This window comes from Ziziphus jujuba, chromosome 9 (genome assembly GCF_031755915.1).
Source record: "Ziziphus jujuba cultivar Dongzao chromosome 9, ASM3175591v1".
NCBI classification, from domain to species: Eukaryota; Viridiplantae; Streptophyta; class Magnoliopsida; order Rosales; family Rhamnaceae; genus Ziziphus; species Ziziphus jujuba.
In genome coordinates this window covers 8646515-8667647 of record NC_083387.1, presented here as the reverse complement: position 1 = coordinate 8667647, position 21133 = coordinate 8646515, and the positions used below count along the sequence as shown (strand labels likewise).

Genomic DNA, 21133 nt, shown 5'->3' with positions numbered 1-21133 from the left:
CAGTATAACCCGCACGAAAACTGCTTTTTTATATTTTTTTTTTGTCTTTTCTTCATTGTTTATAAAAGATAGTTATAATTACCTCAGGACCCCTTGAGTTATTGCTTATATCAAGTAGCTCCCTTTGGTTTACAAAATGTCAACAACACCCCTTACAGTCAACTTTCATCCATGCAACAGTTATTCTCGCTCCTATTTGGCATGGATAAAGTATAAATATACCCTTATATTTCAAGTAACAATTTTAAAACATAGAATAAATCAATAAATAAATTCATAAATGAATATGCTTTTAATAGATCAATTTAAATAAATAATAATTAAAAATATCTAAAAAAATTTCTAATTTTCTTGTTTTTGCCTTACGTGCATGAATAATAAATTTTAAAATTTTTAAAATTAATAATAACATAATAAGAAAAATATGTTTATCAATATTTCTTTTTATTTAATCCTAATGTTTATCCAACACATTAATTTTTTTTTTTGAAAAGAAAAACTCAATAAAATAAAATAAATAATTATCTGCAATTATAAATCCAAAAAATTAGTTGTAAAATAAATTTTCCGAACCCTGATTACAAATTGTCAAAATGAAAAAGAAAACAATGCCCTCAGCTCTCATCTCTGAACACATGGGTGGAAAAGCTCAATTCCAACTTCTAAGTATCACTTGAAGACTTTATGCAAAAATCCCACTCAATTGATCTATTTTTAAGAAACAGAATTTCCAAACTTCCAATCCAATTTCCAAACAATCCAAGATGGTAAAAGACAATCCAATTATATTTGGTCATAAACTATAAAGGTTGGATGAACTTTATCGTTAACATTAAACATCATCTTCTTCCCCTAGCACATTTCCATGGCAAACCAAAACTAAATTTCCCAACTTTCTTTTTCCTTTTTTTTTCTTTTCTTTCTTTTCAACCAACTCTTTCTATTCTAAAACAAATCCCTAAAATTCAAAATTTTGAAGGAACTTTGAAAAAGGATAACAGGCTATTATTAGCAAACCCAATTTACGACTTTGAAATCTTTAATTTCAATTTTGCATTTGTCCCAAAAAAAAGAAAAAAATGTGCATGTTGCACGTTATCAAGGCCATCTAATTTTCTGTATTAGTTTTCCTTTCAATTAGAGTACGCAATTAACAATTTGCCTAAAAGTAACATAGAACAAAGTAACAATAGTAGGAAGGTGATATGATATTATTAAAACATAAGGGAGTAAGTTAATATATTTCCCAACTCTAGGGGTGTAAATAATATTAACCCTAAAAGATAATGATTCAAAATTGACATATTTCTAGTTGGTTATTATCGAATTAACATTAAGAGAAATTCTAGTTGCACTATCAAATGAACTTTATACAATTTTATTATAGATTTATATTTTATATTCAAAAAAATTTTAGTCGCACAATCAAACAAATTCTATACAATCCCATTGTAGATTTTTATTTTTATTCCTATTTAACTTTATTATTAAAGATATTTACTAATTAAACATATTTGTATTCAAAAATATAGAATTAAATATTTCAAATATGTTCAGAAATACATGATTAAATATCGTAAATATATTTAGAAGTATACGATCGAACATTTTTATATATGAATATTTTATATGTATTAAAAAATATATGATAAATATCTCATATCAAACAAATATATTAAGAGACGTCCACATTATACGTGTTAATAATCAATACGATGAATATCTCTTATCAGACAAAGATATTAGGAGGCATCCACGTTATAATGGTATCTAACGCATTTTTTAACAATATATATATACATTAACTTTAACTTGTGTATCGACAATTTAAAAATTTATGAATATTTGTATTATAGAAATTTATATTTATATATATTTGGGCTTCTAAATGCGTGTCGCTCTTTTTTCTTTTCAGCAAGACCAAGTCTCTTTCAACATCACCACTTACAAGGTTGTTTCAAAAATAAAAAACAAATCACTCAAAAGGTGACTTTATGTCCATCAAAAAATAAAGAAAAAGGTCGACTTTATGGTCCCAAAAAAAATAAATATTGTAAGCTTTGTCTAAGTGCCAAGATATTCATCACTTTCAAATTTCAATGTCATACTAAAAAGTCCGTTTGGAGACATCCCATTAAATTGGAACTGTTCAACGTCGTTCTAAAGGGATACTTGAGCCTGTCATGCCATATGATAATACACGAGGACTAACTAACTGCTTTCTATTTTTCGAATTAGGAGTTAAATCTTTATAATTATTTACGAACACAATCATTCAATTTCGTTTTTAATTGTTATACATCTCTCGGTTTCATACTTGTAAAAACACAACCTTTTATACATATATACTTTTTTGCGCTTGTTATATACATATATATATATATATATGTTCTTTATAAACTGTTCTGAAAATTACATATATTTATTTATTGCTCCTAGTATCCTCGAATACCTTTATTATGCATTTATTATGCTCGTAGACAAACATCATGTAACGTGTTTAAAAGGAAAGTAACTAATACGTGTTAATTTCAAGCCCCAAAAAAATAATAAATAATAATAATAATAATACTTGTTAATAACAAATGTGACAAAATATTAAAATCAGAAATGACGTTTCGCAATTTATCATGAAAAAAAAAAAAAAAAAAAAGACACACACACACACACACACACACACACACACACAAAAACGGAGAAGCTCACAAGATTCTCACTTTTTCCACTTCCTAAGACAACGAAAGAAAAAAATCCAGATTTTATTTCTAAATCAATATAAAATAATACTTATTAGATAAAGAAAGGAGTAGACAAGTAGACAAATAGTTGTCTTGAGAATGGCTAGATTGAAGATGAAACCAAACTTTTCATCATAGGAAGAACTCGTTAACCAGCAACAATACAAAACAATCGACCAAATAATAATAATAATAATAATAATAATAATAATAATAATAATAATAACTTGACAGAACACAGAGCATCCACAGCTTATCAAATTCTGGATCAAAGAGCAAGGAATTGAGAAGGGTCCTTCATTATCAAAAAATACATGAATTAAAGGACTCAAATTTATCATCACAACCTTGCAATGGAGTAGAAGTAAATAATAAGCACCAACCGGCCATCATATATCAATCAATAGAGACGCAGAAATCTTTGCTTGCACCTATATCACATGGAAAGGTAGGATACACATTCTTCTACATGAAAAAAAGCAGCCGCTTCACCTCCTAGTATATTAATAGTAAGGCGTACACAAACAAAAATCCTCTCCTCAGAAGCCAAATCACAAGAAAAAAGTTTAGAACACTTCAGCCACCTTGCTTGCAAGAACCCGGTCCCTTCTTTCCACGTACCCATACGGAAACCAACCGGCTTTCCCTTTGCATTCACCTTCAGCCCAACCATTGTTTGTTACCTGTCAAGAGTATGATATGTAAATATACACAAGGAACAAAACAACATTTAGCATCGTCAATGGTAAAGTAAGAGCACTCAATAACATATGAAATTCAAAAACCGAAATATCCTTTGTTCAAGAGAAAGTATCGTCTGGTATACCACGCACTTCACAATTCAAAATTTAGAAACTCAAATAAAAGTCTCAAAAGCAGTTCACTTAAAAATGCAACCATGGCACACAGATCTTGCATTCGAGTGAACACACAATATTGTTTTCTTTGTTATTCTTATATCATGTAGCTCAAGGTAAGCTTCTCTGGATCACGCATGAGATATGTAAATATGATTTTGATATGTAACAAAAACAAACAATTATACAATTTAGATAATTTTCTTTGTATTATAATCAGGTTTCTTTATTTATTTATTATTATTATTATTATCCCTTTCTTTTTCCTGCAGTCAAATCCTGGTCACCCATGGTTCTAACTGAAAAGAAAATAGCAGTGCAATTAAATTAATATTCAATATAGTTTGTAAACCTTTCGAACAACAACATAGTCACCAACTGACAAATTCAGCTCCACCTCAGATTCAGCTTTATATGAATGCATGACCTACATAAAAATAAATTTATGCATCATATATTGTGAAACCAAAAGAAGTAAGCTCTTAGAAAGAATGCTACAGAACATGAGTGAGAAGTAGGTACATAAACTACTGATTCCTGACCTCTCCTAAAAAGTAATCGGCGCCATCTGTGGATCCATTATGTGTTTCAGAAGCATATACACCATTAACTTCTTCATAAGATGGAGGTGGTGGCATGGTGTTGCCAATAGAGGGGCTAGGAGGTGCTTCAATTCGTTGTCTTTCTGATAGCATCTATGAACAATGACAAATATTATACAATTCATTAAATCAATGAAGACAACAATCAAAAAACGTTTTAAGTCATCTAACAGACAACAATAACAAGAGAAATATGGTAAAATAGTTATGAGAAAACGAGATAGTAGCATTATTTCATACCTCGCTTTCAAGTTGATCTAGTATTTGAAGGACCCTCTGATGGTAGTTACGCTCCGCTTCCACCTTCCATCGATCACAGAATTAGAGGGATAAATTTTCGGATATGACCACTTAATATATTGAGATGAATTTATCTAAATTTAAACTACAACAGACAGTAGTGAACTTGTACTACCATTGCAATTAGTCGCTGAAGAGTAAGTCTCTGTTGCTGAGCTTCAACAGCAGCCATTGCTGCACCAGCTTCCTTCCCCAATATTGCCATGTTTGACTTTAGGTCTTGTAGCTTTGCTTCTGCAGCTTCCAGTTTCATAGCATTCTCAGCATTGCCGGGTGTTTCCCGCACTTTTGCTTGGCGTTTTGAAACTTCAATGGCCTGTCTAGGTTTAAGAAAATGGGTAACTACAGGGTAGTAAGAGAATCTTATTTGATAATTTAGTTTAACTATTATCTGGCCATTGTTTAAAAGGATTACTACATATGGCATGGAAAAAGGGGTCAGACATTGTGCACTCTTCAGTCCTCAGTGAACACAAAAAATTGAGAAATTAAAACACAAATAAAATTTGGGAGGGAGCTAAATAAACAGGGATAAAACTTAGACTAACCAAAAGTTATATAAAATAGTTTTGTTCAAAAATACCTGAGCTTCAGCTTCTTGACGCATTCTGTCATAACGTTGAGCAAGATGCCGTGCATCCTCCAATGGAGCTCCCATTACCATTGCTCTTAATGGCTCTGCTACCTAATAATTGAAGCCTTAACATCACATCATAAACATTGTTGATAACCATTGACAGATTGATAGCAAGTGTCAAAGACACTAGTTCACCTTAAGATAAAAAGTAAAAGCAAGAGTAATTAAGCAAAAAAGTAATGCAACAAATCCACCATGGAAAGGGAGTATATCAGCTAAAAGCTCCTACCCTCCCGCTCCCCCAAAAAAACCAGTCAATAATAATTTAGCCATGACACACATAATAATAAATTATAAATTAGATATATGTTCATGTATAGCACCCACAAAATACTTATGAACCCTAAGCTTTCTGCCCTGCAAAACCGACCTATACACACAACAAATAAGAAAATATGTCAAACCTGTGTGCCAAGAGCTTTCAACATATTCCCCCTCTCCTTTTCCATCTGAGCACGAGCTCTGCTATAATTTAATGCAGCTCTTGATAATGTGCTACCACTAGTACAAGTATTTTCTGCACCGTATTTCCGGCTATCTTCTGACAACTTGGTTCCTATCAAACAAGATAAGATACAGAAACAGAATAACAGGGTTTAGATGCTAGACAACCATCAAAGTTGAACTACAACAAAAATCACAATATAGCTGCAATATCTCACCAATTTCAACTTGTTTGGAGCCAGTAACAATATATCCTTCTACTCCACGAACAATGTCCCTTTGATAATGCTAACACATTAAAAAAAAATACTTATGAGTCGACGAAAATATATTGTAATGAAATTAGAGATAAAATAGAGAATAATTTGGAACCTTTCCAGCACGTGTTGACATGTAAAGCTTTTCAAGTCTTTGATGCTGCTGGAGTTCTGCCTCATCAGTAACTAAATTATCTGAGCCTCCATAACCTCCAGCCCCGAACTGTTTGAGAACAGCCTAAAGCATCAACCAATGTAATCACATCACAACTCTTGTTTTCAGCAAAAGAAGGGAAAATAATAATAATAATAATAATAAATAAATAAAAAATTGTGACTGCAAAAACGTAATTCATTGGATTGAAATTAATAGCTCTTGCAAAACAATATCATATGATTGCAAATTACTTTGCAGCTACGCACTAACCTGCTCCTATGAGCTCTAACCCTAGAAGAAGCAACGACCCAATAGGCAAATTTTGTTCCTTTAGCAAACCAATCAGTTTATAAATCCATTATAAACCAATTAACAATTTGTTCAATCAAAAATACCACATAAAGCAATCAGATTCTTAAGCCACTTATGTATTGTCTTCCGCTTCAAATTTGTAAAAACCGAAAATTACAGATGTTTTTCCTTCACAAAGAAAAAAGAAAAAAGAAAAAAAAAAACAATTTAGTAGAGGAATTTTCTCGGATCAACACAAAATTCATCGTACAATGTGAAACAGTCCATAAGCACACACTGAATTCAAGCAATTTCGAATAAAAAATCAAAAACCAAACAAAATTTCTAGCTGAAATAACAAAGAATCGGAAACCCAAGGCAACGAAAAAAAAAAAAAAAAAAAAAGAAGAAAATTTAAGTTAAAGATTGGGAAAAAGGTGTCTGACAATCAAACGGATCTATTTCTTGTTAGATGCAGAAAGAGATGGATCTAGTGAGAAAGAACTAGGGTTTGAAGGAGTAGAGAGAGAGAGAGAGAGAGAGAGAGAAAGTACCTGTTGTTGCCTAGCGACCTGTTCGCGAAGCCTTGTGGCTTGCTTTCTGATAGCCTCCATTCACAAAACAAAGCCACAAAAAGGAAGATGAATCCCCCGAAAGCTTCAATCTTTGAACAAAAACCAGCGAAGGATTTTGGCTCAGAGAGGGAAAGAGAGAAACTAAGAGAAAGAAAGGTTTTGGGGCTCCTTTTTTTCAAATGAGGTAGGTTTCTTCCTACTTGGAAGAGTCGTTTGAGCTCAGGTCCCAAGTCCCAACGTGCAGAGACATTTTCAGACTTTGATTTTGTTCTTCGGAAAGTCCAAAGAGGACAACCCAAAAAATTATTTAAAAAAAAAAAAAAATTCAAATTTTTTAAAAAAAATTCTACAAGCTGCGTGCTATCATTAGAATGCTTCCATAGAAAGTCTATGCACTGTTTGTGATCTATTATCTATTTTTTATTTTATTCATTTATGTTTTTTAATTTAACGTTCTGATTTTTCGTTTCAAAAAAGGAAAGAAATTTATTTTTAAGATTCTCCTCTTTTATATACATAATTATTATTATTTTTCGTAAGTCATAACTTGAATTTGATCCATCTAGAATATCTTTTAGAAATTAAAAAAAAAAATTTTGATTATCGTTTTTATTGTTCTATCTATTACTTTCAAATTTTACAACAGTATATATATATATATATATATATATATTTTTTTTCCCAATTTTGCAACCTTTACGATAAAATTTTATTCGTAAATTCAATCAATCAGCGTCGAACTAGAATCAAACTTAGAACTTTCATGATCTTCAACCAAATCCTATTAAAAAAGCTGGTAACAAATAAGACAATTAATTAACATCAGCTTGGATTGGTTTATTTACTTTTATTGTTTTCCTTTTGCGCATTAATCAACATTTGCTACCCATGGACTTTGCTATTCTTTATCATTTAAAAAAAATAAAATAACAAGAGAGAGAGAGAGAGAGAGAGAAATTAGTGAATCTTGTGAGCCAAGTCAATGTGCAATCATAACCTTCCTTGTTATTTGTTTGGTTCAAATTTTGCGGGTACAAGTACAACATCAATGCTAGCATATATATATTTATTTAATTGCGTTATAGAAGTGGAAAAGCAGCTTATTTACAGAAATCACATATGTGTACCATTTTTATGGCTAATAAAAATCATATGTATATTTTTGTTTGATATCGAAATATAGATTCATGTGACGAAGTGCCTAGTTAGATGGTCGAGGGCCATTACCTGTGCCTCAGTTGTGCAGCTTCGAGTCACTGGGGGAATTGGGCATAGGGGAAAGCAAAAAGAAAAACAAATATAGATCCATGTAAGGACAACTTTATTATATTTACTATAGTATAGATTTGCCTCTTAAAAATTTTTAATTACCCCATCCAAATAATTTATAATTATGATTACAAAGGAGAGCTTTCCAAACAAGTAATATGTATAGCTAGCTCCCAAAAAAGCCAGCTAGGTGGGTACAAAATTGGGTCAAACATATAATAGTACTATATCGTTAAGATCTCTAATCTTTTTGGTCCGAGGAAAAAGAAAAGTTCTTCAAAAGAAAAGACTCTTAATTTGGTTAATGAAACATTTGGAATGAACTTTGCCAAAATATTGGAGTTCAATTCCAATATCACTGATGTATAACCTAGCTAGGCCCAATAAAAAGCCAGCCATGTATATTAACTTGCATTTTACGCCATCGTTATAAAGCCTTATGGGAATCTATAATTCGTCTCTCTTTTCCATCAAAATGGAGAAAATATATCATATATGAACTTGTTAATTCAGCTTGTTGATTGCATATCAAATTTGCAAATCTTGTAGCTAGGTGGGGGTTGATAACAAAGTTCTATCTTGGTCCCATTACTCTGCAATTGTCTTTGTTCCTTCCACCTCTCTGCTTCCAGCAATGTGAGAGAGAAATATTATCGGATTTTTTGTTTCTTAAATCATTTGTGTTTGAGTAATTTGGTTTTAATTAGTTTTTCTTGTTCTGAAAATTGAGATAAATTTTGCTTAATATCCAGGTCTCTGTCTTGTTGGCAGGTCCATATCGTATGTAGAGGAGAAAAAAAGACATGATGAGCCACAGCTGATTTCTGAGTCCCACCACCATTTATTCTCTCGCATTATATACTTAAAATATACATTATATAGAATCTGTCTTATAGGAAAATTCTTGATTTAATTAAATATATTATATTTTAGATATATTTTCTGTAAACGTAGGTCGGGGTTATTTTTGGTAGCTGGCAGTAAAAGTGAATGTGATTTTTTTTTTTCTTTTTTCCAGCTACGTAAGTATTTGTACAAATTTTTAAATTCTTTTGAGGATTTTTTTTTTAAAGGTTCGTGTTTATAATTTTAAAATAAAGTTGAACAAATCGATAGATAAATTTTTTTTTTTGGAATAATAATTATCCTTTATAAACCAATAGACGGAATTTTAGAAACTTAAAAATAGAACATAAAATGGTAGAATACATTAGTTATTATTCTCCTACAATGAAAGGAGGCAATACGTGCATGACAAGACCAAGCGTAACGCTTTTTTCTTTTTGATATTTTATTTTATTTTTCACTTAGTATAACAAATTCTATTTAAGATTAAACTTCAAAACAAGTCATCTGGTGGGTGTTCACGAAATAATACAATATATACCATTCAAACTAAGATTCATCCTTTGGAGTATGCAGCCTCACATTCCTAGTGATCTCAATTTGTCAGCTGTGAAAAAGATGCAATATCATTCTAGGAAACGCAAAGGTAATTAAACCCAAGTTCCTCTGGTGTTTCTGGATTTTTCTCCTCCTAATCTTTCCTACGTGTCTCTTGGCCTCAACAACTCAGAATTCGATTATGGTATTGACTCACATAAGATTAAGGTTGATGTTTCCGGGAGCTACTTGATCAACTCCCTCTAGTCAACAAGCTTAGGTTGGATTTGGATTTTGGAACGCCTGGTTGGTATTTTAATTGATTATATATAAATATGTTTCATCCCCATTTTATTTATTATTTAAAAATAATTAAGTGTACTAATTTCCTTTTAATTTGTGTAATTACTAACTAGGTATTTGGGGATATTGTGGAAAGAAATGACATAAACCAGCAATTTCATCAATTGTCTAATCGTTAGCATTTGGAGATATCAATAAACTGTGGAAATGGCAAAGCCAAAATTTTCCTGTGGCTTGGTGCTTGGTAAACGCAGCTCCATACTTGCATACTTTGTCGATCTTTGTCAGTGCTCTAACTATTTATAATATGAAAATTTCTATGATAAGACTGGTTTTATGGTAAAATCAATAATAATGGGCCCTAAAATATATAATACGCTCCATAATTATATATAACATGAGCTATAAATGTGTAATTTCCACCATAAAATGAATAACATATTTATGAACCATATTACATACTTTATGAATCATTATATATAATGTAACATTACATTTGATATATAAAATACAATGAATTATGTGTATATATAATTATTAGCATGTTTGTAGATGAAGATAATAATAATATTTTATATTAATTTGGATTACAAAACATTTTTTACACATAAAAGTTAGAAGAGTTTGCTTATTAACTTTATAAAAATAATGCTAACTTTCTTAAATCTTAAGAAACTGTTTTTTTTTTCTTTTTTCTTTTTTTTTTTTAACTAAAATTATTGTTGCGATAGACTTGGCAGCTCTCCTTCTTAGAAAAATCATCTAAAAGGGCAGCATGTTTTTCCCTCGACTTGTCGACCTTGAGGTATTATATACTACTTCGATACTAATAGTTTAGATAAAACGTAATAATAAATGAATAAAGAAACAAACAAAACATGTTATTGTATTTATTTTTCTATCATATATATATATATATATATATTGGTGTGTGTGTGTTTTGTAACAGTGGAAGGATAGATATTCCTAACAAAGTGAAAGCCAAGTAGCCAACATTAGACATTCACATAAATATCTTAAAGTTGTGGAGTTGTTTTGTTTTGCTTGTATAAAAGTCAAGTGGAGCTTATCTTGTATTTAATTGAGATTGCTGTTTCACTCGAGAAAATAATCATTCATATTCGTATTCCTTGGCATTATTGGGAAGATGATAACGTGATGTTCTGTGATCAAAATAACAGCACTGAAAGAAGTTTAGCTTGTGCCCAGCTATTACAAATCCAAATATGTCCTGAAATTGATGTAATTATAATTTAACATGAACGCATTATTAATATAAAAAAATATGAATGTATTATTAACTAATTTTTTTTTTTTTAAGTCAAGGTGATTATTATTTTTATTTTTTTCTGTTTTGTTTTTGTTTTAGAAACAATTTGATTGGTAACCAAATGTGTTTACATTATTTATGCATCGGTTGAAAAGGGTTGAACTTCTTGATCATGCACAAACCGTATAAATATTCATTGGATTGAAATATTTTAGTAAACGTTTTCTTTTTCTCTTTTTCTTTCTCTTTTTTTTCGGCAAACCTTTATTTAATAAGTAATACAGGTCGGTAAAAATTAAAATTCAAATCAATAATTAATCTAGATCTAAGGACAGGATATAGTATTTTGACTTCATAATCAATAGGTATTGCCGTCGAGCTAACGTTTGTTTCAGTCATATGGTTGGCAAATGATCTAAAATATATATATTGGAAATTACAAATTTTCTATATCCAAGAAATATATACCGATTCAATTCTGAAAATTAGAGACCTTCCCCTTCTTAATGATCAACTTATATGACGAGACCTACTTTGTAGTTGGTCTTTCTTGCCGGTTTTTATCTTCTTGGCCATTTCTGTAAAAAGAAAAAGAAAAAGAAAAAAAAAAAGATGGAAAATAAAGGGACAATATGTAAGTTTTCAAGGCGAAACGAGAATAGATGACAAAATGTTCCTTAATAATAATGATACAATCAATCCATTGTGCTTGGGCATGGTTAAACAGGTTTGGCGCTTGCTTAAATATCCTGATTCAATGGCTGCAAGGGTATGGAAGATCAAGACTCCTTTTCTTTTTACTTCTTTAAAAGAATTTACTTTTGGTTCTTTTACTGATATTTGTTCATTAGTGTTGCTCAAGGTCTGTTCTATATATTGAGGTTGAGCGTTTCTCTTTGGTTGCATGGGCAATCTGGGGTCAAAGGAATTCTTTTATATATTCATCATCAAGTTCTTTATGGCCATTCGTCCCTAAAAGCTCCCAAAAGAGCCACCTTGGTGGGTACAAAATTGGGTTAAACATATATATAATGGTATTATCTCCTTCTGATCTCTAATCTTTTTGGTCCAAGGACAAAAAATAATTATTCAAAAGAAAGACTCTTAATTAGGTTATGATAGATTTGGAATGAACTTTGCCAAAATACCTAATCTTGGTTTATTGCTTTGTATATGTTATTGTTGGCTTATTTTTGTTTTGGATGAGCTTTATGTGGGTGAAATTCGATTGAGAGTCTTATTTCAGTACTGAAAAACCCTTATCTCTTTATACCTCTTAACTAAAATGATTAGATCATCTTGGGGAGATGGTAGACACTAGGCCTAGAAAGAATGACATACCTTCATTATTATCTCGTGTCGGCCACACTAGGTTGAGAAGGCTAGAAAGAAGAGCATATTTTCATTATTATTAATTTTTATGGCATTTTAGGTAAAAACAATGGAAATGTGTTTTATCTTAACACATACAAAGAGACCCGCCAATAGTGAACCTACTAGAGATGTTTAGACTTAGTTTTTTATCTTCTATCTCCCATCTATCTATTTTCTTTAGTTATTCACTAAAGCAATTATGATCTGGAATTTTGTTCCCTAAACGTCATAGAATAAGGTAAGACATCCATTTTCAATAAGATCAAATCTTTTAAGTCATGATGGACTCCTCTGAAAAACATTGGCGCGTGTAAACGATATGGCCAGAACTTGATCCAACAGTTCTACCAATTATTGAGGAGTCTAGATGACTTACCAATTATATTATGCCTCGTGGAAAGCTAGTACTATTATGTATTTCTCTGTTTATAAGTCAATGTTATGGACTCATTGGCTTCCTGTCAATTTATGCACATTCTATGGGTCAAGTTATGCTCATCTCTTCTTTTCTTTAGCTTCTGTTGAATTGCATTTGATTATATCTAATTGATTATGCTGGCAGCCTATCTACTTGAAAGAGATTCTTGAAAATGGTACTCTTTCCTGTGGTTAATAAAGTATGCCCTGTTTTGGATGATGTACTAATTGTCTAGAATTTCTTAAATGGTGTTTGAACAAAACTCACTTTAATGCATAGATTGATTATAGAAATATCCATTCCAGTGAACTCTTTCACATTTTTGTGTGGTGAACTATAGAACATATTCTGCAATATTATCTCTTAAGTAGGCTTAATCATACTGGAATTCAATGTGATAGTGATAATAATATCTTGTGTGTCAGGGGAGGTATTGTTCATTGGTATGTTAACAAGCTAATTGATATCTTGTGAAAAATTACAAGGCTCAAGTTCAACATTTTACACCAATTTAGTTCTTGAATTATGGCTGAAGCTGAGAAACTAACTAGAGATATATTAGTGGTGTAAGAATAAGGAAAAAAAGTTCAAAAAAAAAAAAAAAAAAGAAGGATAATTCTAACAATGCGGATCAACACTGTCCTGCTACTGCATCATGGACATATTTTAAACAATGCAATGAATACATATGTCAACACTGTCCCCCTCAAAATTTTGTTTTGTTTTGCTTTTTTATTTTTTTTTTGGTGGGTGAAAGATTTCACTTTTTGGGCTTGCAGTGATGTTCTTATTAAGTTGGAGGATTCTGAAACTCCATCTTGCCCACTTACATTGATTGAGGCTGGTCTAAGAATCAGGGTTTTCAGGTAACATTTCACCATAAACAGTTGTGAGACAATAGGTCTGATATATTATCCAATAGATTAGAATGTTTTATATTATTATAGTATATTGCTTTCAACTTTATAATTTACCGCTGTATGCACACTGTTGACTTTATATTTCGCTACTTTATTTTTAGCGTATATGATTGATAGTTTCAATGTCCCTTTGGCTTCCTATGGCCAGTGGCAATGTTTTTTCAGGTTGGTACAGGTGCCCATATTATCAACCAGTGTAGCCTATGGTGTGGGTTTTTATGGCAGTTTCTAGCAACCTGAGGCAAGCAGATTTTATGAAAATGCTTGTGATCTACCCCACCCAAGATTCCCAGGAAATACTGTAAATTTCAACTCCATTTGCTAATTGTATGCCTAGGACATGATTATCATTTAATGACTGATTTAGACTAAAAAGAAGCTTTTGATGCAATATATATATTTATATATATATATCATAAGCAAATCACACTAACTATTTTGTAATAGAAATTATCATCCTCAACATTTGCAAATTATATGAGTTGAAAAAAAGACTTTCAGATTTTCTGGCAAAAACAATATTCATTAGTAGTTGCGCTTTGGTTATAATGTATGTTCTGGCCATCTACTCGGTAAGTACTAAAACTTGCTGTAATAATTGAACAACGAATTTTAGAACCTTTGCTTCACCAACACAAGCATAAAGTTGTGGAATTTGGGGAGCAATTTCAAATAAGATAATTATGTGAATGTCTTATTTTGGAATAAACGCAAGTCTTTGAAATTTTGCTTTCCAATTCGATGAAAGTTGATTTAGAGCTTCAGAGTATTGAGGATTTTCTGGAGAAAGCTGCTAACTTTTTTCCCATAGAAAAATCGAACCGCGAAAAAATGATAATCAGAAAAAGAACCATAGCCAAATCCTCCATTACCCATTCTTGCTCCATGAAATTCGAATCCACCGGAGTTCAAACCATCCTTCTCAGCCTCACCAGAGAACCCAGCGCACCTTCTCCGAGTCTGCACCATCCTCTACCAGCAACAGAACTTGCCCGAGTCACGACTCCATTCGAACTCAATTCATGCGATTTCCAACTCACCCACGAATTTTTCCTCCAGGTCTGCAACAACTACCCCTTTTCATGGAGACCCGTCTACTGCTTCTTCAACTTCATCCAAACCCACCCGCATTTCGTCTACACCACGGTTTCATTCAACAAGATAGTCGACGTGATCGAAAATCCCAAATCATCGACCTCTTCTGGGAAGTACACTCCACAATATTTGGGCAACCCCTACAACGCTGTTTTGTCACCTAAAAGGCCATTTTTTGTCGCCTTACCAAGTTTAGGTGACAAAATCAGTTTGTTTTATGTTTGCTATGATAGATCCATCACAAAATTTATTTGTGACAAACATTTTACTTGGTCAAAAAAGAGCATCTAATTGCGAGAAAAAAAAATTTCATCATAGATTAGAATTTTACCGTGACATCAATTTTGGTCATGTAAAGCATATTTTTTTGTCATTGTTCACATAAATTTTGTCACCAATACATATGTATAAGCTGGTCAAAATATTATTTGTCACTTAAACTATCAATGGCACATCTAATTTATCACTTAAAACATCAGTGACAATCTGATTTGTCATTGAACCATTTCAGTGACAAATAAACAACTTTTTATTAGATATTGGTAATTGATTACAATATCATTAATTATTATTTACAAATATAACATGACACTTTTCAAAACCAATTAACATAAAAGAATAATACTTTATTAAACAATTATCTTGTACTATAAAATTCACTAGACAGCGACTAATACCATATAATATGTACCAAATACAATAAGATTACATTAAAAGAAAAAATATAGACAAAAAGCAGTTTGTAATTCTAGGTAAAAATAAATATATATACAAGATTGCTGCCTATACCCACTAAATCTTTACAATCTCCATCTTCCAATGCATTTCATTAATATATTCTCTAAGGATCCTATGTAATAAAAAAAAAACATGAATCATTTAGTAAAAAACCAATGTAATTAGCAAAATAGTAAATAACAAGCTCAAGACTTCTTAAGTTCCTATAAGTTGTCAATCCTTAACCTGCCAAGTATTCCAACCTCTTCTTCAATTCCCCCAGCCTCCCAACCACTACTTCCAAATCTACCAATCATTAGTTACATGAGAATCAGTAATAATTACACTATCAGAGTATAAAATGCCATCAATTTTTAGAACAATTTTTCAAAAGCAATAAGAACAATTCTTAGCAGTAAAATCTCCAATTAAAAACTAGGATAGGAAAAGAAAATTTTTAACTTCTTTTCTGCAACTACTGGCATACCAGAGGAGGACAAATGTTTCATTGAACTTACTCTTTTCAAGGCATTTGGCGGGGAAAAAAAACACAACTGAAGTATAAAGTAAGCTTAGGCATTTACCTTGTCTTTGATTAGGAATTCTTTTCTCTTTTTCCAACCATGATAACTTTTCTGTATGTGTACAGCTGCAGCATGAGCTTGTCCATAACTTGGTCCAGCTTAGCTCGTCTTGGCAGCCCAAAGAGATAGAGCATGCTCATATGACCATCCAAACCCGTCATTACCCAAATCAATGACTGCATCCTGAACATTACATGTATGCAATCAGCAGCTCGTGTAGCATCAATTGTATTTTAATGAGTATAAACATGTGCAGCATCATTTATGCTTCTTCAAAAAAATATGGCCGTCGAGTGTTGCATCAATTGTAATAAATAAATAAATAAATAAGTGTTAATAAATATTGCATTTTAATGTGCCAATTGTCAGTTAGGATATACACGGAAAACACATCATATAATTTGACATCTTCCAATCTTGAGTTCAATGTATTATCATATCAATAACCGAATTACAAATCCAGTTTAAAGGAATTTAAACTGTGTAAACTGTCACAACCCCTATCCACAGAGGGCATATTAGAAAAGGATTGGATTTTCCACTAGGATTCACAAATTATTGGTTCCTAAAGTTCTTCTTTACCAAAAACAATAAAAAATGTAATAACTTTTAATAACATTAACTAAGAAGGAATTGTGTTGGTTTGCCATTTAGATCAAATCAAATCTCTAGAAAAGAATACAACTTAAATAATCAAAACTTAAGAAGCATTTAATAATGGAATAGCAGAATCACAGGAGAACATCCTCATGAACATAAACATATTACTTGAGCAATTCCACAAGTAGATATTAATATGTAAATATTAATAGGATAAATGAGTTCCATGCTTAAGTGAAACAGATATGCAATGATAAGAATCAGTACTCGGAATATACCTTTTTATAGCAGATGGGGCTTTATTTTTCTTTTATTGGCTTCTTACAATGTCCTTTTGCTGGTCTGGTCAACAGATGAAGAAAAACAATCTCATTTTGCAAATGGGAGAATTTCAAATGAATTCATTAAAGCTAATATTCAACATTATTAATTGGAGGGAGGCATTAATGATTATCAACATTCCACATCAGTAAGACAAGAAATGATAATAATGCCAATATTCTTTCCAGATGAATGCTAATATTAAAGCTCAAAGGAGATTTGTTCACCAAATGATTAGAGTTTAAATCCATGCGGTCATCCTCAGTCTTCACCAGTGGAGTCCAAAGACATAAACCAACCAAAGTCAAGGAATTTCCATACAGGTTTGCAAATTTTTACTTATCCATTACACTTGGAACATATCACATTCCACGAAAGTGAGAGCTTATTTGAGGTTCCAAAGTAAAGGTCTTCCAATGAAACATTTAGAGGGTGCACTACATCATCCCAACTCCTCTGCCTCGGTCCACCTCTGCTACTACCTGATTATAAAACGAGGTATGCTCATCTTAGTCAATTTTTCTTCTTATTTTACGACTATATACACAATAGAAACAGAAAGAAGAATTCATTGAATTACAACCTCCAAAAGCACTGGCATTGCAGAAAGATTGGAAGATGTCAAATGGGTCATGGCCTCCACCGCAACCACCCTTTCCATCCTTGAACGATAATGGACAAATTATATACCATAATGAATCTTGTGAAGAGATTAACAAGTTTGCAAGCTTACTTTGCTCAATGGTGGTCGCCGGTGACCGTAAACTTCGCCTGAAAGTTGCTATCAAATTGGGTTCCTTCGTACTTTGCAAACGAACAAATTTTGAGCCAATAGGAGCTTCCATTCGAGCTCAAGAATTCCACTAATGGTGGAAAAGGTCGGCCCTAAGATCTGAGAACCATTGATTTTCGGTGATCAGACTGAAATACTGATCGCCCAAGTCCAGCTCTTCCCTGGCGCGTAGGATAGTCTTGGAGTATTCTCTCCGTGGTTCAATCACTGGTAGACTGGGCTTGGTGGCTGTGACAGCGGTGTGGTGGATCAGCGTCGAGATTGGAACGATTTTCTGGTGGAAATTCGGCCTGCGTGGGTTTTGTAAAGCATCGGGGCTACTGGCTGGAGAAGAAGAGAGCTTTATTGAAGGGGGTGTCTCTCTTTTCTTTTTATATTTATATTTAAAACAGTTACAAAGCATGTTTGTCACCATTGTCATCAAATAAATTCAAAAGAAATTTCCCTCCAAATTGTAAAAGGCAATTAGTTACAAAAATAGGTTACAAAGTAAGAATTTATCACCAATGAAATGATCCAATCACTAAATGTGACAAAGAAAATTTTTGTCATTAATTTCCTATATAAAGTGATAAATTTTCATTTGTCATTAACATTTTTGTAGCGGTTGTCCATATTTGTGATAAAATTTTGTGACGAAACAAAAATTTGTCACATACTTAAACTTGAAAACAAAATAGATGGCAATTTTTATTTTTGTCATGAAATGTGTATGTTAAGTGACAAATTTATATTTGTCAACGAGAATTTTGTAGCGGTTGCCCAAATTTTTTGTAGTGGTACTTCACGAGATGGGACATCATCGTTTGGTGGACGATCAGACTTTCAAGATAGCGTTGAAGACGTTGGCCAAAGCTAGGGAGTTGAAGAAATGCGTGGAGTTTTTCCACTCCATGAATGCTTATGGATTAGGATACAGTTTGCAGACCTTGAACAGGGTCGTCCAGACGCTCTGTGAATGTAAAAAGATTGGATGAAGCCTGATGGGTTTACTTGCAGGTATTTGATAAAGGGTATGTGGGTGATCTGATTGAAGCTTCGAAAGTTTGGAATTTAATGGTGGACGAAGGGTTTGAACCGGATATCGAAGCTGCTGAGAAAATGGTGGACAACTTTTTCAAAGATAAATCGATACGACGAGGCTATGAAACTTTTCCAGGCGATGACTTGTGATAAGCTGGATGTGTAAAAGGGGCAAGATTGTTCAAGCCCACCTGAGGTTTGAAGAAATGCACAAGAGAGGGATTGAAGGTGATACTTTGACATTAGGGTCGTTGCTTCATGGGCTTCTAGCAAGAGGCAGAGTCAATGAAGTTTACGAGGTTTTCGAGAGGCTTGAGAAACCAGGTATAAATATATACCACGGTTTGATCAAAAGGCTTCTGAGATTGAGAAGAGCCGGTGAAGCAACACAAGTAATCAGAAGGATGATAAAGAAAGGATGTGACCAACTTGTGAATTTTGATACTATTTTTTTTGGTGTCTTCTTGAGGTTGGGAAATCATTAGAAGCCACCAAGTATGTTGAGAGAACAACGAAAAGTGGACTTGAGGTACCTAGATTTGATTACAGTAAATTTTTGCATTATTACGCAACTAAGGAAGGTGTTCTAATGTTTGAAGAGCTAGGGAAGAAATTAAGAGAGGTTGGGTTGGTTGATTTGGCTGCTATTTTTGGGAGATATGGTGAAAAGGTGGCAAACAGGGAAATTCTTTTACATGAAAAAGAGAGAGATTCTTTTACACAAAGCTTAGGAAGTAGATTTTTTGATATTGAAATAACTTTTTGTGAATACTCCTGAACGCAGGAAAACATACAAATCTATGGAATTTTAACAATTCCTCTTGGCATTACCACAATATCACTTAATTGTATGTTATTTTTGTTTCTTTTATTAAATTGTATATTTTTGTTTCAATTTTATTTAATTCATCACATCTAATTGGATGAACTCGAAAATATTAAAAATCCTTCCCATGACAACTCTCTTTTACATTAGTTAGGATATGTTTGGAAATGCCTTTTATAGGCAATTATTTTTGTAGCATTTTTATTAATAAGTGCTTTCAAAACATCTAATTGGATGAACTCGAAAATATTAAAGATCCTTCCCATGACAACTCTCTTTTACATTAGTTAGGATATGTTTGGAAATACCTTTTATAAGCAATTACTTTTGTAGCACTTTTAGTAATAAGTGCTTTCATAAAATAAGTGATAATAAATATTTTTTTATAAGCTTACGTAGTATTGCTTTATTGGCTGTCCTCACCACCCGCAATACTTGTGTTTACTGTAAGCTGATTTGGGATTTTCTGCAAGAATTGCCTGGTATTAGAATTCGAATTTTTGCACAGAGTCAACCAGTCAAAAGATCTATTATTGGTGTCACTGGTTGTAGTATGGAGAAGTTCCATATGTTTAGCTTGTCGATAATTAATACAGGAATTTGGCAGAGTCCAAGAGTTTCAAAGAAGATACCATATTGTTGGAAAGGAATGATAGCAATTAGTTAAATGGTTGTTGTGTTGTTGTGTTGTATATCTTTAACCTTAGCTGAAGGTTCTAAATTAATACTGTTAAGTTGTAACTATCTGTAACAACTGATTTATATTTCGTTTGTACTGTATTTAATCTTTAACAACTAATTAGTTAAAGGTTCTAAGATATCTTTTCCATATCGTTGTGTTGATCTTTGTAAAGAATATTCCTTACAATATGCAAAATAATTCAATGGCTCTATATTTTTTAAAAATCATAAATGTATCATAAATATATATTGAATTTATCTCGAATTTGTTTTAAAGAAATTTTATATCGAATTTGGACTTTAAATTTGACAGAACTTTAAAATTTATTTTTACATAACATTAAAATATACAAAAACCAACATTAAAATATATAGAAACCAATTTAAGAAGGATGTACTTTTACCATCGAATGTGGATTTAATGGTAGTATTATCATGACAAATTTTTTATAAAGTATTAAGGTGAATAAACAGAGGAATATTTTATCTTGGAGGTTATGAATTTTTTTGTCGTAGTATACTGGGTTTTCTTGTGTTTATGGGGCTGCTCATGTTTTAGCTCAATATGGAACGGTAGTTTCTGATTTTCTTACTATTTGGTTCCAGCAACGGCATCAAAAGAACCTTTGACAAAGATTTTCATTTTTCTAAAATATAAATTTTTGTAGATTTGTTTCTAATACAATATATAAGGTGAG

The 21133-nt window shown here is 31.9% G+C and overlaps 1 protein-coding gene and 1 pseudogene across 1 annotated transcript; one reads left to right on the top strand and one right to left on the bottom strand.

Moving 5' to 3' along the window:
* Nucleotides 1-2919: 2919 nt before the first annotated feature.
* Nucleotides 2920-7263, bottom strand: LOC107426550 (SH3 domain-containing protein 2). The gene is made up of 10 exons (XM_016036756.4): nt 6838-7263; nt 5951-6073; nt 5797-5866; nt 5539-5690; nt 5081-5182; nt 4613-4813; nt 4438-4500; nt 4138-4290; nt 3948-4022; nt 2920-3421 (listed from the first exon to the last, which is right to left on the bottom strand). The coding sequence occupies exons 1-10, from the start codon at nt 6895-6897 to the stop codon at nt 3305-3307; spliced, it is 1116 nt and encodes a 371-aa protein (XP_015892242.1). The 5' UTR covers nt 6898-7263; the 3' UTR covers nt 2920-3304.
* A 7273-nt stretch (nt 7264-14536) lies between these two features.
* Nucleotides 14537-19706, top strand: LOC107426529 (putative pentatricopeptide repeat-containing protein At1g26500; annotated as a pseudogene).
* The last annotated feature ends 1427 nt before the right edge of the window (nt 19707-21133 follow it).

Excerpts from the sequence above, each read along its gene's own strand:
- LOC107426550 (XM_016036756.4), bottom strand. The coding sequence starts at position 6,897 with ATGGAGGCTATCAGAAAGCAAGCCACAAGGCTTCGCGAACAGGTCGCT. Across the intron at positions 5,867-5,950 it reads TGTCAACACGTGCTGGAAAG|CATTATCAAAGGGACATTGT; the intron begins GTTCCAAATTAT and ends TTAATGTGTTAG. Across the intron at positions 4,814-5,080 it reads GTCAAGAAGCTGAAGCTCAG|GCCATTGAAGTTTCAAAACG; the intron begins GTATTTTTGAAC and ends AAACCTAGACAG.